Source organism: Peromyscus californicus, unplaced genomic scaffold (genome assembly GCF_007827085.1).
Source record: "Peromyscus californicus insignis strain IS unplaced genomic scaffold, ASM782708v3 Scaffold_2__1_contigs__length_46816999, whole genome shotgun sequence".
Classification (NCBI taxonomy): Eukaryota; Metazoa; Chordata; class Mammalia; order Rodentia; family Cricetidae; genus Peromyscus; species Peromyscus californicus.
Window position 1 is genome coordinate 7,549,733 of NW_026294540.1, and position 19,009 is coordinate 7,568,741.

Consider the following 19,009-nt stretch of genomic DNA (forward strand, 5'->3'; position numbering starts at 1 on the left):
ACAGGAAAACATGTAACTGGGGGGGCTCACTCACAGTTCAGAGGTTCAGTCCATTATCATCGTGGGGGGAAGCATGGCAGCGTGCAGGCAGACACAGTGCTGGAGGTGAGAGTTATCATGTCTTAATCCAAAGGCAACAGGAAATGAACTGTCTCACCGGGCATGGCCGGAGCATATGAGACCTCAAAGCCCACCTCCACAGTGACACACTTCCTCCAACAAGACCACACCTACTCCAACAAGGCCACCTCTCCTAATAGTCCCCACTCCCTTTGGGAGCCATTTTCTTTCAAATCTCCACGTTCCACTTCCTGGCCCCCAAAGGCATGTAGCCATATCATAACGCAAAAAGGCATTCAGTCCAACTTCAAAAGTCCCCATAGTCCATAACAGTCTCAAACTTATTTAAAAGTCTAAAGTTCAAAATCTCTTCTGAGAGTCGTGGCAGTCTCTTAACTGTAATTCCCTGTAAAATCAAAAATGAGATTACATACTTCCAACATATAATGGCACTGGATATTCATTACCATTCCAAAACATAGGGAAGGGAGCACAGTGAGGAAACTCTGGACCAAAGCAAGACAAAAACCAGCTGGGCAAACTCCAAACTCTGCATCTCCATGTCTGATGTCAAGAAGCTCTTCAGATCTCCAACTCTGTTCAGCTTTGTTGACTGCAACACACTTCTTTCTCTTGGGCGGGTTCCACTCCCTATCAGCAGCTCTCCTCGGCAGGTGTCTCATGGCTCTGGCATCTCCAATATGGAATATGACATGTTAATAGTGGGGCATGGAAGCAGACATCTTTAATCCCAGCACTAGGGAGGCAGAAGCAGGCTGATCTCTGTGCATTCAAGGCTAGCCTGGTCTACAGATCGAGTTCCAGGCCAGCCCTGGCTACATACTGAGACCCTGTCTTCAAAACACAAAAGTGAAAAAGTGGTGTATTGTCTACCATTTTGTATGACTGAATGATTGTTTGTATTCTCGTGTCTACATAGCAATTTACTGAGTTCGTTTGTGTAGAGTAGGGTTGGAAAACGAGGCTTCTCTGTACCTAGATTGACTTAGTGACATTCAATCTTGTGGGGGAAGAGCCTCTTCTGTGATGGTTAACTGCTATATCCACACTGTTTCACCCCAGCCCGCTGTTAGTCTTTGGCCCAGTAGACATGCATACCATTCAAGGTAGATAGCTCTTTAGCAACAACACCCAGGGTTGACCTCTATCTACTATACACACACACACACACACACACACACACACACACACACACACACACTTGATCTTTGCACACCAACAGAAAAGCACTCACCGCCGCAGAATTGAGTACTGAGTGGCCCAGTCAGTGAGTCGGTACTAGATCTCCAGGTGTTTTGTTTTTGTTTTTGTTTTTTTTTTTTAATCCCACTGCCCATTTTTACAGGACAGTGAACATGGAAGCAACCTGAGCAGGGAGGTGGACAGCCTGGGCAGCATCCACTCCATCCCCAGCGTGTCCGTGAGCACAGGCAGCCGGAGCAGCAGTGTGAACAGCATGCAGGAGGTCATGGATGAGAGCAGCCCCGAGCTCATCATGATGCAGGAGGATGAAGGCACTGTCAGCTCCGGCTCCTCCATGGTTCACAAGAAGGTAGGCATCCCAGGGCCCTCACGAGCCAGGTGGGTGGTCACAGCAAAGCCAGGTCAGGACACACTGCTTCCAGGTGGGTGGGCTTCCGCTTTGCGACCAAAGCATGGGAAGAGGAGAGCATGAAGGACTTCAGGAAATGATTGACAAAAGACCATGTTGGCCACACCCCCTGTGGCCTTACCCTCTCCGGTTGCTCTGATGTCTGGCAGTAAAGAAATCCCAATGGAGCACAGTGGCACAGGGTCTAGAATGCTGGCCCCTGGAAGACTGAGGAAGGGGGATTACCACTGTTCAAGACTGCCCTGTATTACATTGTGAGCTGTAGGCCAGCCCAGGTTACACAGTGAAATCCTGTCTCAAAAAAGAAAGAAAAGAAAAGAGAAGAGAAGAGAAAAGGAAAAAGAAAGAGAAAGAAAACAAACAAAAAAAGGGGGGGGCTGGAGAGATGGCTCAGAGGTTAAAAGTACTGGTTGCTCATCCAGAGGACATGGGTTCAATTCTCAACTCCCACATAAATGGCTCACAACCATCTAACTCCAATCAGGTGGCTCTGACACCCTCTTCTGGCCTCCTCAGACACCAGACATGCAAAATGCATAGATATTTATGCAGGTAAAACACCTATTCATGCCCGGTGGTGGTGGCGCATGCCTTTAATCCCAGCATTTGGGAGGCAGAGGCAGGCGGATCTCTGTGAGTTCGAGGCCAGCCTGGTCTACAGAGCGAGATCCAGAACAGCCAGAGCTACACAGAGAAACCCTGTCTTACCAAAAAAAAAAAAAAAAAAAGAAGAAGAAGAGGAAGGAGGAAAGAAGGGAAGGAAGGTCAAAGTCGCCAGAAGAGCCTCATGGAAAGACACTCATCTTTACAGAGGGAGAGATCCTCTGTAAAGCAGTGACCTCCACACCTCAGACCATCAGAAGAAAGCTGACAGCCAGGCCTGGCAATTCATCTTTAACCCCAGAGACTCAAGAGGCTGAGGTTGGAGGATGGCAAGTTCAAGGCTTGCCAGGGCTGCAGAGTGAGTTCAAGGTGAACATCTTACAAAGACCCTGTCTCAACACGAAAAGCCAAAGACCAAACAGCAGCAGATGAAGCCTGAAGATAGAACTCACTGGTGGCGTCCATGACTGTCATGGGCAGGTCCCCTGGTTCCACCCCCAGTACCCGGTGCAGGGGTAGGAAGTGTTTTGGAATCTACAGTCCTGAGTGCTGTTTGTTTTAGGGATGGTTTTTATTCTTCTGTGTGGTTTCTAGAATTTATTGTTTATGATCCTTCTAAGGCTAGCTCTTTGCCAGCTAACTACATGTACAGATTTATTTTGTTTGTTTGTTTGTTTTGTGGGGAGGGTGCACATATGTGTGACCAGCACACATGTAGAGATCAGAGGAAAACCTTCAGGAGAGTAGATTCTGTCCTTCCCCTATCAGGGAGAAGGGGGTTCCAAGGACATCAGGCTTGGTGGCAGGCAAGCCTCCTTACCCCGTTAACTGTTTTGACTTTTTTTAAAATATTTATTTATTTATTTATTTATTTATGTATGTATTTATTTATTTATTTATTTGTTTATTTATTAGTACGCATGTGCACAGTGTTCTGCCTGCATGCCAGAAGAGGGCACCATATCTCATTATAGATGGTTGTGAGCCACCCTGTGGTTGCTGGGAATTGAACTCAGGGCCTCTGGAAAAGCGGCCTGTGCTCTTAACCTCTGAGCCATCTCTCCAGCCCCTGTTTTGACTTTTGATTGAATGGTCCTGATTAAGGATGCCTGTCCTAGGATGTCTGTCCTAGGATGTCTGTCCTGTTGGCCCTCTGTTGCTGTGATAAACTCCACGACCAACAGCACCTTGGGGAGGAAAGGGTTTATTTCATCTTACAACTCTCAGGTCACACTCCATCACTGAAGGAAGTCAGGACAGGAACTCACACAGGGCAGGAACCTGGAGTCAGGAGCTGATGCAGAGGCCATGGAAGGGTGCTGCTGGCTGGCTTGCTCAGCCTGCTTTCTTATAGAACCCAGGACCAGCAGCCTGTGGATGGCTCCACCCACAGTGGGCAGGGCCCTAATACATTAATCATTGATCAAGAACATGTGCCAAGGACTTGTCTATAGGCTCGTATGATGGAGGCAGTTTGTCAGTTGAAGTTTCTTCTTCCCAGTGATCCTAGCTTGTGTCAAGGTGGCGAAAACCTAACCCGCAGAACGCCCATTTTATACAAACCTATCCTAAGTTAAAAGACTCTTTATGAAAAAAGTTAAGGCTTACTTCAAAGCCATTGCTTTGGCTCAAGGTCAGCATTCCACAGTATAAAATTATAGAAAAGATCCCTTGTCATTTTAAAATTTTATTATTTTATTTTTATTTCATGTAGCTGAGCATTTCATGCATTGTCTGCATGTATGTATTTATGTACCCTGTGCATGCAGTACACACGGAAGCCAGAAGAGGGTGTCTGACCCTCCTGGAACTGGAGTTGCAGGTCGTGATGGGTGATGGGAACTGAACCAGGTCCTCTGCAAAAGCAGCAAGGACTCTTAACCTCCTCCAGGCCATCTCTTCTGCACCTCCCCCCAACCCGTGGTCATTTCTTCTTCTTCTTCTTTTCTTTCTTTTTTTTTTTTTTAATTTTTTTCTTCTTAAGTATCTGAGCCATTTGTGTGTAGTGTTCTTGCGAAATTTGTTCTGGGTAACAGAAAGTCTTAATCAACCAGGGAATCATGGGAGGTTTACATAGGATGACAGTTTAGATGAAATTTCACAGACATGTGGAAGCCTCATAGCTTGGGAGAGGAGTGAATCCAAGAGCAGGAAGTGCAAAGGCCCTGGGGCAGGAGGAGCATTACATGTCAAGGAAGAGGGCAAAGGTTGAGGAGGTTGGAGCCTGGAAAGCGGGTGCTCATCAGACTGGGAAAACGTCAGGTTCTGGGGACCAGGAAGTTTAAGGAAATGGGCGATATCAGATAAAGAAAGCCATTTGCCTCCGTACTAGCTGGACTCTTTGGATTATAGGCAAATGGTCATGTATGTAAAGTGTAGGAAAGAAAGGTTTGGATTGGGAAGATGGTTCAGTGGGTAAAGGTGTTTGTTGCCAAACCTGATGACCTGAGTTCAGTCTCCAGGAGAGGAGAAACCCAACTCTCGAATGTTGTCCCCTGACCTATGTCCTGGGAACATGTGCAGCTACAGGTCGTGGAGGCATAAAGTAAATAAAAATGTAAAAAACACAAAGCTTTTGTATCCGTGGGTGCTCACAGGCGTTGGCTGTCTCTCTGCCACCTGTTGGGGTCTCGTGAGTAGAGTGCACAAGGGAGGCATTAGAGTGGGTCTGGGGCTACGGGAGCTATAGCTCAGAGGGCGTGGCACAGGGCAGAAGGGCTCCACCAGGCTGGCTTCTCCTGCCTTTGTTTCCACGATCTGGGAAACAGCGACCTCACACCCACCCCCACCAGGAGAAGGGCTGCTCTTTCTGTATTACAGTAGGGATATGCAGTCCACCTGAGATTTCCCTATAATGGGATTTTTTTCGAGAAGCCCTGCCCAAGTCGGTTCCCTGCCCATGCTGATGGACAGCAGCCGCACTGCCACACAATCAGACATTTGGGTGCCTGGTTACACTTTCTAGGAAGGAGAGCCAAGACAGAATTTTCCCTTTTCATTTTCTTGTTTATTATTATTATTATTTATGCGTATGTGTGTGAGGCTGGATGACTGTGTAGCATGGGCATTCAGGTGCCTCAGAGACCAGAAGAGGGTATCAGAGTCCCTGGAGCCGGAGCTACAGGTGGCTACCATCTTAGAAGATGACCATCTTATCAAGCTCACCTTTTAAAAATACCTATATGTGCATTGATTACAGTTTCACCATTCATGTATGCACATGTTTTTACACACATGCCAATGATTCTCAGGCTTACCATGGAACATTAAAACTATGATTTCCAATACTCTTAACTGTTTATAATACAATGGAAAAACTCAAAATTTAAAGGTATTTGCTGACCAAGAGAATATTTGTGTCAGTTACCTTCAAGTAATTTATCATTTCTTTAATATACCCTGCCCTTACATTCTTTTAATTACTTTTTATATGAAAAGTAATGGATTTTATTATGGCATTTTCACCCATATGTGTCCTACTATATTCTCTTGTATCCCATGTAAAACCTAAGTCTAAAGTTGTGTGTGTGTGTGTGTGTGTGTGTGTGTCTGTGATATGTGCAGGTCATGAGTGTAAACTCATTTCTATGACATTTAGTATGGATGTCTGTGTGTGCATGTGCACACATGCACTGCACACCAGAGCATTTATGTGGAGGTCAAAGGACAGATTTCTGTCTGTTCTGTCCTTCCACCGTGTGGCTCCCAGGGCTAGAACTCACTCAGGTCATCAGACTTAACAGCAAATGCCTTTACCCACCCGGCCCTCTTTGCCGGCCCTGTTGCCATCTTTGAAAACCAAAGAACAGCTTTCCCCAGTTTGTTTGGCAGGAAGAAAAGTCCTTGAGGGGCTAGGGCGTCCTAGGTACGTTTTGCTCCCGTGGCCTGTGGTTATTTCTGCCGGACAGAGGGCCAGGTTCACTGCTGCTTCCGCTTACACTCAGCAAAGAGAACCTGAAGGAGTGATGGTACAGATGAGGGGCGAGGAGCATCCTGCAGTCATGGCCCTGTCCTCGGTCCTTGCCATCTTCCCTCCCTGACCCTCTGGTTCAGACCCGGGATTCCCCTCCAGCTCCATCGAGCAGCCTCAGAAACCATGCCTGGTGCCTCACACCTTTAATCCCCACACTGGGGAGGCTGAGGCCGCTGGATCTCTGAGTTTGAAGCCAGCTGGGTTTACAGATCGAGTTCCACGTCAGCGCGAGCTGCATAGAGAGCCTGTCTCAACAAAACCAAAGTGATATTTTGAAGTGAGCAGATGGGGGCAGGGAGTTTGCTGGCCCCTCGTCCACGGACAGGTCGGTGAGGGTGTCTGTAGAGGCTCCAGTCAGAGAAAAGCTGCATCCGGTCACACCCGTGGGCGCTGTCGTGTGTGCGTCACCATTTTACAGCTTCCCTGTAAACCGAAGTAGCGGGCTTTGAGGAAACACCAGTACGAATTCTGTTAAATAACCCAAGAGAAAATGCCATTTTCTCATCATCTCCTCAGACTGCTCCTCTTGAGTTTATTGAGCCATGGCCTCCCAGACAAAGCACCACATCTCAGGCCAAGTCCTAGGGAGACAGGGTTTGTCCAAGCCCCACAGTCCCAGGCAGAAATCACAGTGAACCGGGAAAAGTGAGCCAAGCCCACAAGGCAGTCAAGAGGAGAAGGACCCAAATCACTGCCAAGTTCATATACTTTCTTTTTTTTTGGGGGGGGGGTTGTTTCGAGACAGGGTTTCTCTGTGTAGCTTTGCGCCTTTCCTGGAACTCACTTTGGAGACCAGGCTAGCCTCGAACTCACAGAGATCCACCTGGCTCTGCCTCATATACTTTCTAGACTTGTGACCAAGAGGCAGTTCTGTCTGGGAGGAAGCTTCCGTCTAAGTTAAAAGCAGTGTCTTAGGGGTGTCGATGTAGTCCCATTCATGAAGTGCTTACCGGCATGCACAGTGCCCCAGGTTCCATCACCAGCACACACCTGTAATCCTGGAATTGGGAGGACAGAGACAGGAGAATCCCAGGGGTTTGCTGGCCAGCCCATCCGAGCTCCTAGTTCAGTGAGAGACCCTGCCTCAAAAAACAAGGTCGGAAACAATAGAGGAAGACACCACTGTTGACCTCTGACCTCCGCATGTGCTAACACACATACACAGTAATGCCAGGACATAAATTTGTGCCTCTCAAGTGATATATTTCATTCTATTATATAAAAATGTAGTTCTTTTTTATCCTGTCACCTACCTGTCATTTTAGTACTCAGGATGCTGAGGCAGGAGGATTGCAGATTCAAGCCAGCCTGAGCTACAAAGCAAGGCCCCTGTTTCCAAAAAAAATTTTTTTGAATAAAAAATACAATTTAAGGAAAAGCAAATTTATTGCATATATTGTAAGAGGGTGCTGAGCAGGTAGTAGTTGGAGGAAATATTTCTGGTGTGTTTTAACCATGAGCACACATGTAGATTTGCCAGATTAAAATACATGGGCTCAATAACATGGGCCTCTAATCCCAAAAAAATTTCAAAGGACTATTTCATGTGTTGTTGAACAATAATATTTCATTACTTTTTATTTATTTACTGTGTGTGCACATGTGTGTGTATACGTGCACTGCAATGTCCCTGTGGAGGTCAGAGGACAACACACAGGAGTCAGTTAAATGCAAGTTTTGAGACTGGGAAGCAAGTACCAGTACCCACTGAGCCTATCTCCTCAGCCCTGATAATAATGTTTTTTGTTGTTTGTTTGTTTGTTTTCTGGAGCTGAGGACCGAACCCAGGGCCTTGTGCTTGTTAGGCAAGTGCTCTACCACTGAGCTAAACCCCTAGCCCCCTGATAATAATCTTTTAAAGGTAAATTACCACCAAGACACATATTTGGTCTTGGTAGAGTGTAGCGTGGTGTTGGCCTTTCATCTCACAGAAACATTCTTCAGAGATGTGAGTCCTCAGCTCCTCGTGGGCAGAGAGCAGGCTCTGACTGTTATTATGTTAACTGACCCTCTCCACGGCTACCTCTAAATCATGCCCAGCTCACACAAACTGTGAGCACCATATACAGCGGTTAAACTCTGAGGGTCTGTGACTTGAAGGGATAATGTTCAACGAAGGTGATGTATCCTTGTGTTTGGGCTTCAGATCTCAGGCCACATCCCCTTATTTTTAATTAGTAGATTTGGAAACTTCAGCCTTTTTTAATCTAATGAGATCAAATGTTTACAAATTTATTTCTTAAACAAGAAAAAAGGGTAAAGCAAAGACTCACATTATTCATTTTATCTGTTATATTTAAAGTAAGTTAAAAATTTGGCCCTCGTCTTTGAACTAATTGCTAAAGTGGTGTCTTAGCTTTTTTTCTTTTTCTGAGACAGGTTTCACACTGTGTGTAGCATTTTTAATACATACTTTAGTGAGTTATTTAATCTGTTGATAACAATCAAAAGTGCTGTCAGAGTTTAACTTTCTGAATGTATTCCAATTCCCATACATCTAACACAATAAAAACACCAGTGACTTTTAATCATCAGGGTCCTGAACCTAAAATAGTCAGAATTTTGCTTGTTTGGTTGGGGTTTTCTTTCTTAGTGGTTGGTTTTGTTTTTTGAGGCAGAGGCTTACTAACGTAGCCCAGGCTGGCCCCGAACTGCCCTGTCTCCTCGACCTCCTGAGCGCTGGGATTGTAGGCTCACATCGCCACACCCTGGGTTCTAGTTTTTTTATTACATATGGGTGTGTGTGATGTGAGCGCTGTGGCTTCTGATGCCACTGGCCGTCTTTGCACGTGAAGTCACCACCACTGGAAGCGTGACTGCCGCTGCCCCTTACCCCACGTCCTCTCTCGATGGCCCTGCTGACTTCTCACCCAAGTCACGGCTCGGAGCCCCAGACTTTGTGTCTCTTACGAGGCTGGCATTGAAAAGTTTCATGCTTTTCTGAACCTGTCGTATTAAAGTAAGTTCAGTTTTAGATATGGTAAGATGTCATTAGTAAATACACGATGATGAGAGAGGGTCTTGCAAGAAGCTCAGGCCCACTGCTGGGTCGCCGTCTCACGCCAAGCTCTTTTGTCTATGTGCCGCAAGTTCAGACCTCCTGGGAAGTAATACAAATTAATTTTTTTTTTTTTTTTTTTTTTTTTTTTTGGTTTTTCGAGACAGGGTTTCTCTGTGTAGCTTTGCGCCTTTCCTGGGACTCACTTGGTAGCCCAGGCTGGCCTCGAACTCACAGAGATCCGCCTGGCTCTGCCTCCCGAGTGCTGGGATTAAAGGCGTGCGCCACCACCGCCCGGCTAATACAAATTAATTTAAAAGGATCCTTCAAACATTTTTTTCCCTAAGTTTCAAAATACCTATGTTAAAGATTTTTTTTTAATTATTTCAGGAGTGGGGCGAGGCTCTCACTGTTCTGCCCACAGTGACCTCAAATTTGCAATTTCTCCTACCTCCTGGGTGCTTCAAAGTGCAGGTGTGTCTTGGGGGGTGCTGATTACAGGTGGACACAACCTCACCCAGCATAAGTAATGCATTGTTTACTTATTTATTTATTATTATTGTAGCTTTTACATCAAGACCTGGTTATAACATTTTATTTCCCTCAAAAAAGTCTACATATTTTGATTTTTTTGACAATTTCACATAAATGATATAGTTTTGTATATTCTGAATCTCTTTGGTCCTTGCTTTGTAATGAAGGGGAGGGCAATTATATGTTTTTTAAAATTTCCAGGTACTCTTGGAGAAAATGCAAACAAATGGTTTCTCCTAGAACCCTGGGGAATAAGAAATTGATTTCTCCTTCCCCATCTGAGCATGTGCTATTTAAAAATCCCCCACTGTTGAACATGGTTTTGAGCTACAAATCGCCAGAGTACTGTTGGGGGTGGGGGAGGGCTGTTTTTAATTTTCTAAAGGTTAACCTCCCAACTGACTGAATGACCAGCTCATCTTGTACTGCGGGGGCATGGTCCTCTGAAAACATTTTTTCCTTTAAAAGTCATTTCAGTTGCATTTAAGGAACATCCATTATCATCCATCCAGGGCATGTTTTTTTTTTTTTTTTCTTTCCACGGGGCATTAGAATGAGATTAATCATCTTTGGCCATCAAGAAAGCACAGAACTCGATTAAAATCAGTCAAGGACATTAAATACCAGCCTCGCTGAGTCTGCTGGCATACCGATGCCGAGTTGAGGGACCGTTTGTGAAAGTATCATTTGGTTTGGAATTGTACGCCTGTCTCTTTAAATCTAAAAAAAAAAAAAAAAAAAAAAAAATCCTTTCAGAAGCTGTAGAGAGAAGGTGCTAGAACTGTGTACGATCATGACTGGAAAGCAGGATCCCTCAGTGACTGCCGAATCTTCCCAGCACAAGACAGAGAGGCGGCTGGCCACAAGCCTCCCCTGATCCCCCCACCCCACCCCCAGAAGAAGGATGACCCCACCGACCAGCTCACAGATCCAATTCAATTGACAACGCAGCTCTTTCAAGGGAATGAGGCGGAGGCTCGCTTTTATGTTAAAAGCCACCAGCATCCTCCCCGCCAGACACGGGACATGACATTTTTAAAGGAATTATCTGGTCACCGCGTTTTAAGCAGACCGTGCTGAAGCGTCGTCCGTCCGCGCCATTCTCTCTCCTCTTCCTTTTTGCCTTTGCATCTATGTGATTCCGGGAGGTAAAGGGGGGAAAAAAAAAGCCTGCCAGGGCGTCAGAAGGCATCCCACGAGCGATCAGCTGACATTCCTAACCGAAGGCTGCAATGTGTTGCTTATTCATTTTATACCGTGGGAGCTGCGGGGACTAGAGAAGCTGAACTATGCATTTCAAACAGCGGTGCTTGTTCAGAAAGAGGGGTAAGAGTGAGGCGGCCGGCGAGGAAAGAGCGCAGCTGGACTTCCTCCTTCTCTTCATCCATTTCTGCAGGATCATGTATTCGTAAGGGATGAGGCGGGCCACGGCGATCCCAGGCCTGAGCCGCGGCCTACCCAGTCAGTTCAGAGCCAGGCCCTCCACTATCGGAACCGAGAGCGCTTTGCCACGATCAAATCCGCGTCTTTGGTAAGCCGATGCTGCGCTCCCCACCTTCCCTTGCCTTCCCCTCCTCCCTGTCTGGCAGCCTCTGGCCCTCCCTGAGCCTCCCTCGGCTTCATGGATGGGAGGAAAAGCAGCCAGGGATGTTGTCTCCCTCCAAATAATTTTATTCATTTTAGGGGGGAAAAAAAAAATCTGTTGGCATAGCAACCTGATCTGAGATATTTAGCATTGTCTATGGCATAGGAAAAAAAAAAAAAGCCTCTGTGTGTGTGTGTGTGTGTGTGTGTGTGTGTGTGTGTGTGTGTGTGTGTGCTGTATATGTAAAATATAAGGTCTGGGGATGAGTTGCTGGCATGACCAATTTTTTTTTTTAAAGCGATCTGTGTTTTAATCAAAATAAATCTAAAAATATTTTTTAAGGTATGGATGTGTGTAGGGCACTATGCTTTTTATATAGGTGCATGTGTGTCTCTATGATACACACACACACACACACACACACACACACACACACACACGTCAAAAGGTAAAACACGATTTAAAAAATATGTATAGATGGTTGCCGGCTACCATCTGTATAATTGTAGAAAAACCAGACACTTGCTTCCCAGGGATAGTCCACTGGTTCGTTCTGGTTCATTCATTTATTTATTGCAATGGTGGTAGTGGCCGAGCTTCCCCCATTTAACCCCTGAAGAATTTCCTGAGAGCCATAAAGCGAGGAGGGCTTTGTAGGGGAGGCTGGCAGCAGCTGTGGGAGCCCAGGGGCTGTCGGATTCCTCAGCATTTTTACTACTGCGAATGTGATTGCCGGGTGCCCTTGTAGTAGCAAAAGGGGTGTGCGCAGGAAGACTTAGTTTTCATGCCTCCTCCCCTTGGCCCCCCACGCGTGCGCGTGCGCGCTCACACACACACACACACACACACACACACATCTCTCCCTCTCTCTCTCTCTCTCTCTCTCTCCCCATTTCATCCTTAGCATTTGGAACTCTCTTTCAGCCTTTCCACCCGAATCTCACTTCTCCGGCAGGAAAATTATTGAAATATTAGTTGTTTTGCCCAAATGGATGTTAGAGGTCACATGAGCGGGAAGAGTTACTGTACACTGCTTGGCCGTTACATCCAGAACCCATGATGACATCATCTGAGGCCGACCCAGAAATCATCGGTTTTTTCTTGTCCTATTTTTCAAACCTGATTTCTACTTTTATCCCCCCCCCCACCCCACCAAGTCCTTTTTTTTTAAGGCTCCAGTGGTGTTTGAGATTTAGAAGGCATTATAATCTTTGAAAGAGTAAACGGAAGGAAAATGGAGACGGTAGCAGCAGTCTATTGCTCATGCCCACTCCATGTCAGGAAAAAAAAAAAAAATCACACAGTTTAACGTAGTCTGTTCATAAAGAATCCCACTCCCGAGTTCTTTGATGCTGAAGTTTCTTGTAACCTCTTTAATGGGCAATTTTTCATCTGAAAGGAACACCCTGCCGTGTGACGGAGATCTCAAAATGTCCACTCTGTGGCTGCTAATGCTTGGCAAGCATCTCCAAAAACACGCCTGTGAATCCGCTAGAACATGGTGGGGCTGTCCATAGTTGCCTCCGTGCCACGGTGTCTGACAAGAAAACTGTGACTACTCACCACAGGCTCCCGTGGGGCTTGTCCCTTGAACCCCCACCTGCTCTCCGAGGAGTGGGAAGAGAGGCCATGGGGAGCCCTCGCAGCAGGGGCAGGCTGCAGGGAGGTGAACCCTAGCCCCAGCAGTCTCCCCCATTGTGGGACAGGTTCTCTGCTTTCCCTCAAGCCACGCCCTCCTTCCCACATCATATATTCATGACTCTCTCCTCCCGCCCTTCATTACTACAGCCATGCTGGTATAGTCTCATGCCGGCCTCTGAAAACTCCCTCCGGGGCCGCTCAGCGTGGGCTCCAGCCACCACAGCCGCCTTCTCAGTGGCTAATAGAAGCCGCTCCCCTGCCAGGCCACTTCAGGCTATGGGCAGAGCCCTTGGAAGCCTCCCTGGATGCTCCAGGCTTCAGAGTAACCCACCCCACCCCACCCCACCCCCCAGTGCAGGAAACTGCTGTGGTCCATCCCTCCGGTGGAATTCTGATGTGTCAAAAGGTCTCTGTTCCGATCCTGACCTAAAGACCGAGAAGCCTGGGTTTGGGTGGGGCGGCAGCTAGCGCCCTGGGCACAGAGACCATCGGCATACCCTCTCCAGACAGGATGCTGTCCGAGTCATGATGGTATCCTTGGAAGTTCTTCTGAGTAGCTGGCAAATTTTGAGGGAGACAAATAAAAGAATGAAGGGAAGAATGGAGTGTGGCATTGGATGGTCGTGTCTGTGTCCCATTGGGGGCGATCTAACTATTGCCATGGCTATGTTCATGTATATTATCAAGTATGTCAGTCCTGCCCCTCACCACATGGTCTCAGACACTCAACCCAAGGACTGCCCAAGCTATGACACTAGAGTAGTGGAAAGAAGTGTGCAATTTTAGAAAATGGATCACACATCCTATTTTTTTTCCATAGATCCCAGTTCAAGTGCAAAGGACTAAGGTAGTGTAAACTGCATTTCATTAAGCGCAGGGTCACGGGACAGCGGGGATCCTCTCATCAGTAGTCAAGCCACTGGTCAAACTGACAGGTGATGGCAATACCAGATTGATGGGTTGGTGTGTCCACCATGGATGGGTTCATTGGCTGGTTTGGATTGTACCCTTTCTCCGTGGCTTCCCTCTGGCAGCTGCTGACGAGTCACCCAGATCTGGAGGTGACTAGCAAAGAGCACAGACAGAAACACACAAGCTCCCTCTTCCATTGTGAGCTCAGGAAATGCTGAGAACGTTTTTCACTTGACTTGCCAACCCACGCCAACACTTAACCACTTCTCAGATGTGTCTCATGAACCCACCTTTCCCACACAAACCTAAAGGAGGCCCTCGCTGGACACTGCCTCCTCTCACTCAATATGGCTCTCTGTGTTGTGTCTCTGAATGAGGTGTGTGGTGGCCATGAGCTGTGGGCTCTTGCTCCTGGGTGTGTGGTGGCCATGAGCTGTGGGCTCTTGCTCCTGGGTGTGTGGTGGCCATGAGCTGTGGGCTCTTGCTCCTGGGGGTGTGGTGGCCATGAGCTGTGGGCTCTTGCTCCTGGGGGTGTGGTGGCCATGAGCTGTGGGCTCTTGCTCCTGGGTGTGTGGTGGTCACGAGCTGTGGGCTCTTGCTCCTGGGTGTGTGGTGGTCATGAGCTGTGGGTTCTTGCTCCTGGGGGTGTGGTGGTCATGAGCTGTGGGCTCTTGCTCCTGGGGGTGTGGTGGTCATGAGCTGTGGGCTCTTGCTCCTGGGTGTGTGATGACCGTGAGCTATGGGCTCTTGCTCCTGGGGGCGTGGTTCTCTGGGCACCTTAAAACAGAGTGTTCTGGGTTCCACACACTGCTCTTCTGTTGCTTGTGGGACAAAGGAAAAGCAAGCCGTGGTGGGGCTTTAGAATACAGCTGCTTCTTTCGAGCCTCCCATGAGCAGCCTTTACCAGCCTCGTGTAGACCTAGGAGAAGGAAAGGAACGTCATGGCCTTTCTCCGCCTTTCTCCTACCCTCTGCAAGGAAATGTGGCTTGAGCTGGTCTGTTGTCTAGAAGAAAGCAGTTTATATCATTCTTCAGGATTGTCTCTCTGAGTCCTTGGCCCTTTGAGGGGGACGCTCCTTGGGTCTTACTGCCGGTGAACGGAATGCCCAGTGTTTGCATTCTGCGACTGACCCATGAGAGCATTTCTGGCTGTTTGGATGTTTGAAGTCACTTCTTCAAATGTTGGGATGTTCTGGGTCCCTGGCAGCTTCCGTAGTAGATGGTGTCATAAAGAGCATCAGGGTCATGCATGTCTACCAGATAGCTCATTCGTTGCCTCCTAAAGGAAGGCTCGTTGGAAAGGAATGGTCTGGCCACACGAGCGAGTTTGTAACAGACCACACGTTAGGGAGAGAACATGAGAGGAAAGTCTGGTTTAAGGTCCTCAGAAAAACATGGAAGAGAAACTGTTGTTCCATCCCTGTAGACCTGGTTCTCCCACTTGGCCTCATCAGATTGAGAGGAAAAATTCCTAAGAGCTGGGGGGGATCTGCATTTGGAATGTTTGAAGCGCTGTCTAGCTGCTGAACTCACCTTGTAACATCTCCATGAGTGTGGCCCACCGGAAGCACTCCCGTGGCACCTCTCAGGAGCCCAGCGCTAAGCTAAGCTAAGTCAGGACGTTGCACCAGAGGATGCGTTATCGATACACCGCAAATCTCAGCGCTAGGACTCGGTCAGTGAGGTTCAGATTGTCCCTGCACCCATGTAGCCAGCCACCTGTGACTCTGGGCCACCAGTTCTCAGGCGGGGGCGGGGCAAGGCAGGGGTAAGAGTAAGAACGAACGGGCAGATCCCTGGAGCTCATTGGCCGGCCAGCCTAGCTGAATTAATGTGTTCATCCCCCCCCCCAAAAAAAAAAATAAGGTGGAGAACATGGAGAGTGACACCTACATGTTGACCCCTGGCCTCTGTACACATGTGCAAACCCAGATGGACATGTACATATCACACATGCGTGCGCACACATGAATATTACATACTTCTTTCCCATTGCCTGCCTTCTTAACTCACTATTTGCCCAGTTTCTTTTACCTGTGCTGTCTGTCAATCAATATGTCCAACCCACATGGCCACTCCCTCAGTAAACACATAGTTGAATGAGTGACGTCCCCACAGCCACTGCCACATGAGGATTTGGATTGAGACGTGCGCATTTTAGCTGGGTGTTGTAGGGCAACCTGTGATGCCCCTACAGGGGAAACAGAGTCGGGAAGAGCTCGAGTTCAAGACCAGCCTGGGCTACATAAGGAGATCCTAGCTCCCGTTTTTTCAAAAAAATGATGAGTGTCGCTTAGTGTGTGTGTGTGTGTGTGTGTGTGTATGAGAGAGAGAGAGAGAGAGTAGAAATCTCTCCTGGTAGCCCTCAACTGTCTGTTAGTGGAGAACTTAAAACACCTTTCCCTTGGGTGTTCTGAAGGGCGTCTTGTCGAGGCTCTGCAGCCAACCTGAGGCACTCACCGTATTCTCTCTGAGAACTTGCTGGCGGGTGATTGCTGCTCAGCGCTGAGGTGACCACATCCGCTGTGTGCTCTGCTCCTTAGGAAGACTTAATCCTGTTCATGGGCTTTGGTCACCCGAGTGCCTGTTGTTGAGTAGTTACTGTCAGCCTTCATGCTCGCACGTGGGAGGCGTGTTCCGGGCTGTGGGTGAAAAGGTTTGCTTCAGAGCCAGGTCTTCTAGTATTAAACAGGGTAGTGTTGAGCAACTGCGATCTTCCTTTGAAAGGTGTTGCAGGCCTCCTGGCTATGACTCCTTAGCTGTCGCTTATTTATTATAGTGTATCTATTCCAGGTATGCGAGGTGAGCAATAATTCTGACTCAGAAATTGTATGTGGCCTGGGAGTATAGCTCAGTGGTAGAGCACATGCAGGACACAGTGGGAAATATACATACTTGATCCCTTTTTAGTTGGGGGCGGGGAGCAGGTATTGAGTACAGAAGCCAGGGCCTCATGCATGCTAAGCACGTGTTCTATCGTGTTTCCCCCTTAAAGCCCACACACTGGCCATAGGTGATTGCATGATTTAATGTGCTCGCTCATCAGGATTGGTGGCGCACGCCTTTAACCCCAGCACTTGGCAGGCAGAGGCAGGTGGATCTCTGTGAGTTCCAGGCCAGCCTGGGCTCCAGAGTGAGATCCTGTCTAAGAATGGAAATGAAACGAAGCCCTTTCTCTCGTGTCCACTTGTTGAAAGCTAGACCTGCCCCACCAGAAGCAGAGGCACGGGGGAGACATTTCTCTGGGGCTGGCGGGAGAGAGCAGGGGAGCAACAGGTCATTTGTGTTCCCTTGAGTCAGAGGCTCCTCGGCACGTTGACACGGGCCACCCCACCCAGTCCACCACACTGAGGAGACCTGGGCTCACCCCTCTTTCCCTAAGGAAGCATCAAAAGACTTGAAGAGGTCAAGTGTTTGCCCAAGGTCATAATTAGGACAGAATGGGTGTTTTCTCCAAGCAGCCTACGGCTTGGCATGGCACCGTGGCACTTCCCACTTACATTTGGTCCCATTGAGATGCCCTTGTAAAACTGTAGTCACCACATCCCCACAGCTTCTTCACAGTTTCACACTCAATGTGTGATTCAGACTTACCATTCTCCCCAGCTTTGACTTTTTTTTGGGGGGGGTGGATTCCTTTGGTGTCTTTATAACAGAAAATGATCACTATCTATCTTCCTTGATGATGGGGTCCCTCAGGAAGTTCAAGAACCGTGGGCCCTTGGTTCTGATACCCATGGTGTATAAAAATTAAAGAAGTAGCTGGGTGTGTTGATGCAAGCCTTTAATCCCAGCACGCTGGAGACAGAGCCTTCATAGTGAGTTCCAGACCAGCCAGGGCTGCACGGTGAGACCCCATTGCAAAAAAAAAAAAAAAGAACACTACAAAGAGAGAGAGAAAGAGAATCAGGGTGGTAGTCTGTAGCCACAAGTGTGGCAGCCTATAGCCTCAGTACCTGAGAGGCTGAGGAGGGAAAGTAACAAGTTTGGGGCCTGACCAGGCTACACAGTCAAGTGTCTGCTTTATAAGCAGGAGGACCAGAGTTCAGATCCCCAGAACCCAGTGGCATGTCCCTGAAACCTCAACACAGAAGGGGTAACAAAAGGCAGATCCATGGCAGACTGTGGCCAGCCAGTCTAGCAGGGTTCATGAGCTTCAGACTCACCGAGAGACCCTGTCTCAAAAAATAAACGTAGAGAGAGGTTCAGGAGAGCTAGCCAGTGTCAGCCTCCCCTTAGGCCTCCGCACACGCCAGCAGGCAGGCACACTCACAAGCATGTGCACACACCCATACTAACAACTACATCCGCCACACAAAGACACAAGTCTAAAAGATAAATTATAAAGTACATATAAAGCATATGAAATTATCAGCTTTTTAATATATAATTTATTTTTTATTTCACATTCATGGGTGTTTCACCTATGTATATGTCTGTGTGAGGGTGTCAGATGCCCTGGAGCTGGAGTTACAGACAGGTGTGAGCTGCCATCTGGGTGCTGGGAACTGAACTCAGGTCCTCTGGAAGGGCAGCCAGGGCCCTTAAAGGCTGGGCCATCTCTCCAGCCCCAAATTACCAGCTTTTTAAAAATGCTATTGACCAAACAGCATGCTCTTCAGACACATGGTGTAAAAGTGAAATGAGAATTCATAACCTAATTAACAAATGGTCAATATATCTCACATTGCCTTTTACAACTGACCGTTGCTCATACTTACGCTTAAGCTTGTGTGTCTATCTTGGTGGCTCACACCTGCTAACCTCCTACCTGGGAGTTAGAGGTCACCCTGAGCTATAGAGAGAGACCTCATATCAAAACACCCTTCTCAGGGTTGGGGATTCAGCTCAGTGGTAGAGCGCTTGCCTAGCAAGCGCAAGGCCCTGGGTTTGGTCCTCAGCTCCGGAAAATAAAAAATATTAAAAAATATATATATCTATACCCTTCTCTGTATGTGCCCAGGAAGACAATCTGAAAGTCAGGAAGTTCGGTGGTGACAAATGGAAGGATGTGTTTGGAGTCTGAGGAAGGTGATTCTCCTAACCGTGGGGAGCGCCAAAAGCAAAGCT

At 47.7% G+C, this 19,009-nt stretch overlaps 1 protein-coding gene across 2 annotated transcripts in view; it reads left to right on the plus strand.

Moving 5' to 3' along the window:
- The window catches only part of Taok3 (TAO kinase 3), a 175,779-nt gene that overhangs the window by 125,609 nt on the left and 31,161 nt on the right, over positions 1–19,009 (plus strand). For both annotated transcript variants that reach the window (XM_052755161.1, XM_052755162.1), the window contains 2 exons: positions 1,427–1,633; positions 11,198–11,332. In XM_052755161.1, the coding sequence (XP_052611121.1) occupies positions 1,427–1,633; positions 11,198–11,332 (342 nt within the window). The remainder of the gene's footprint in view (positions 1–1,426; positions 1,634–11,197; positions 11,333–19,009) is intronic.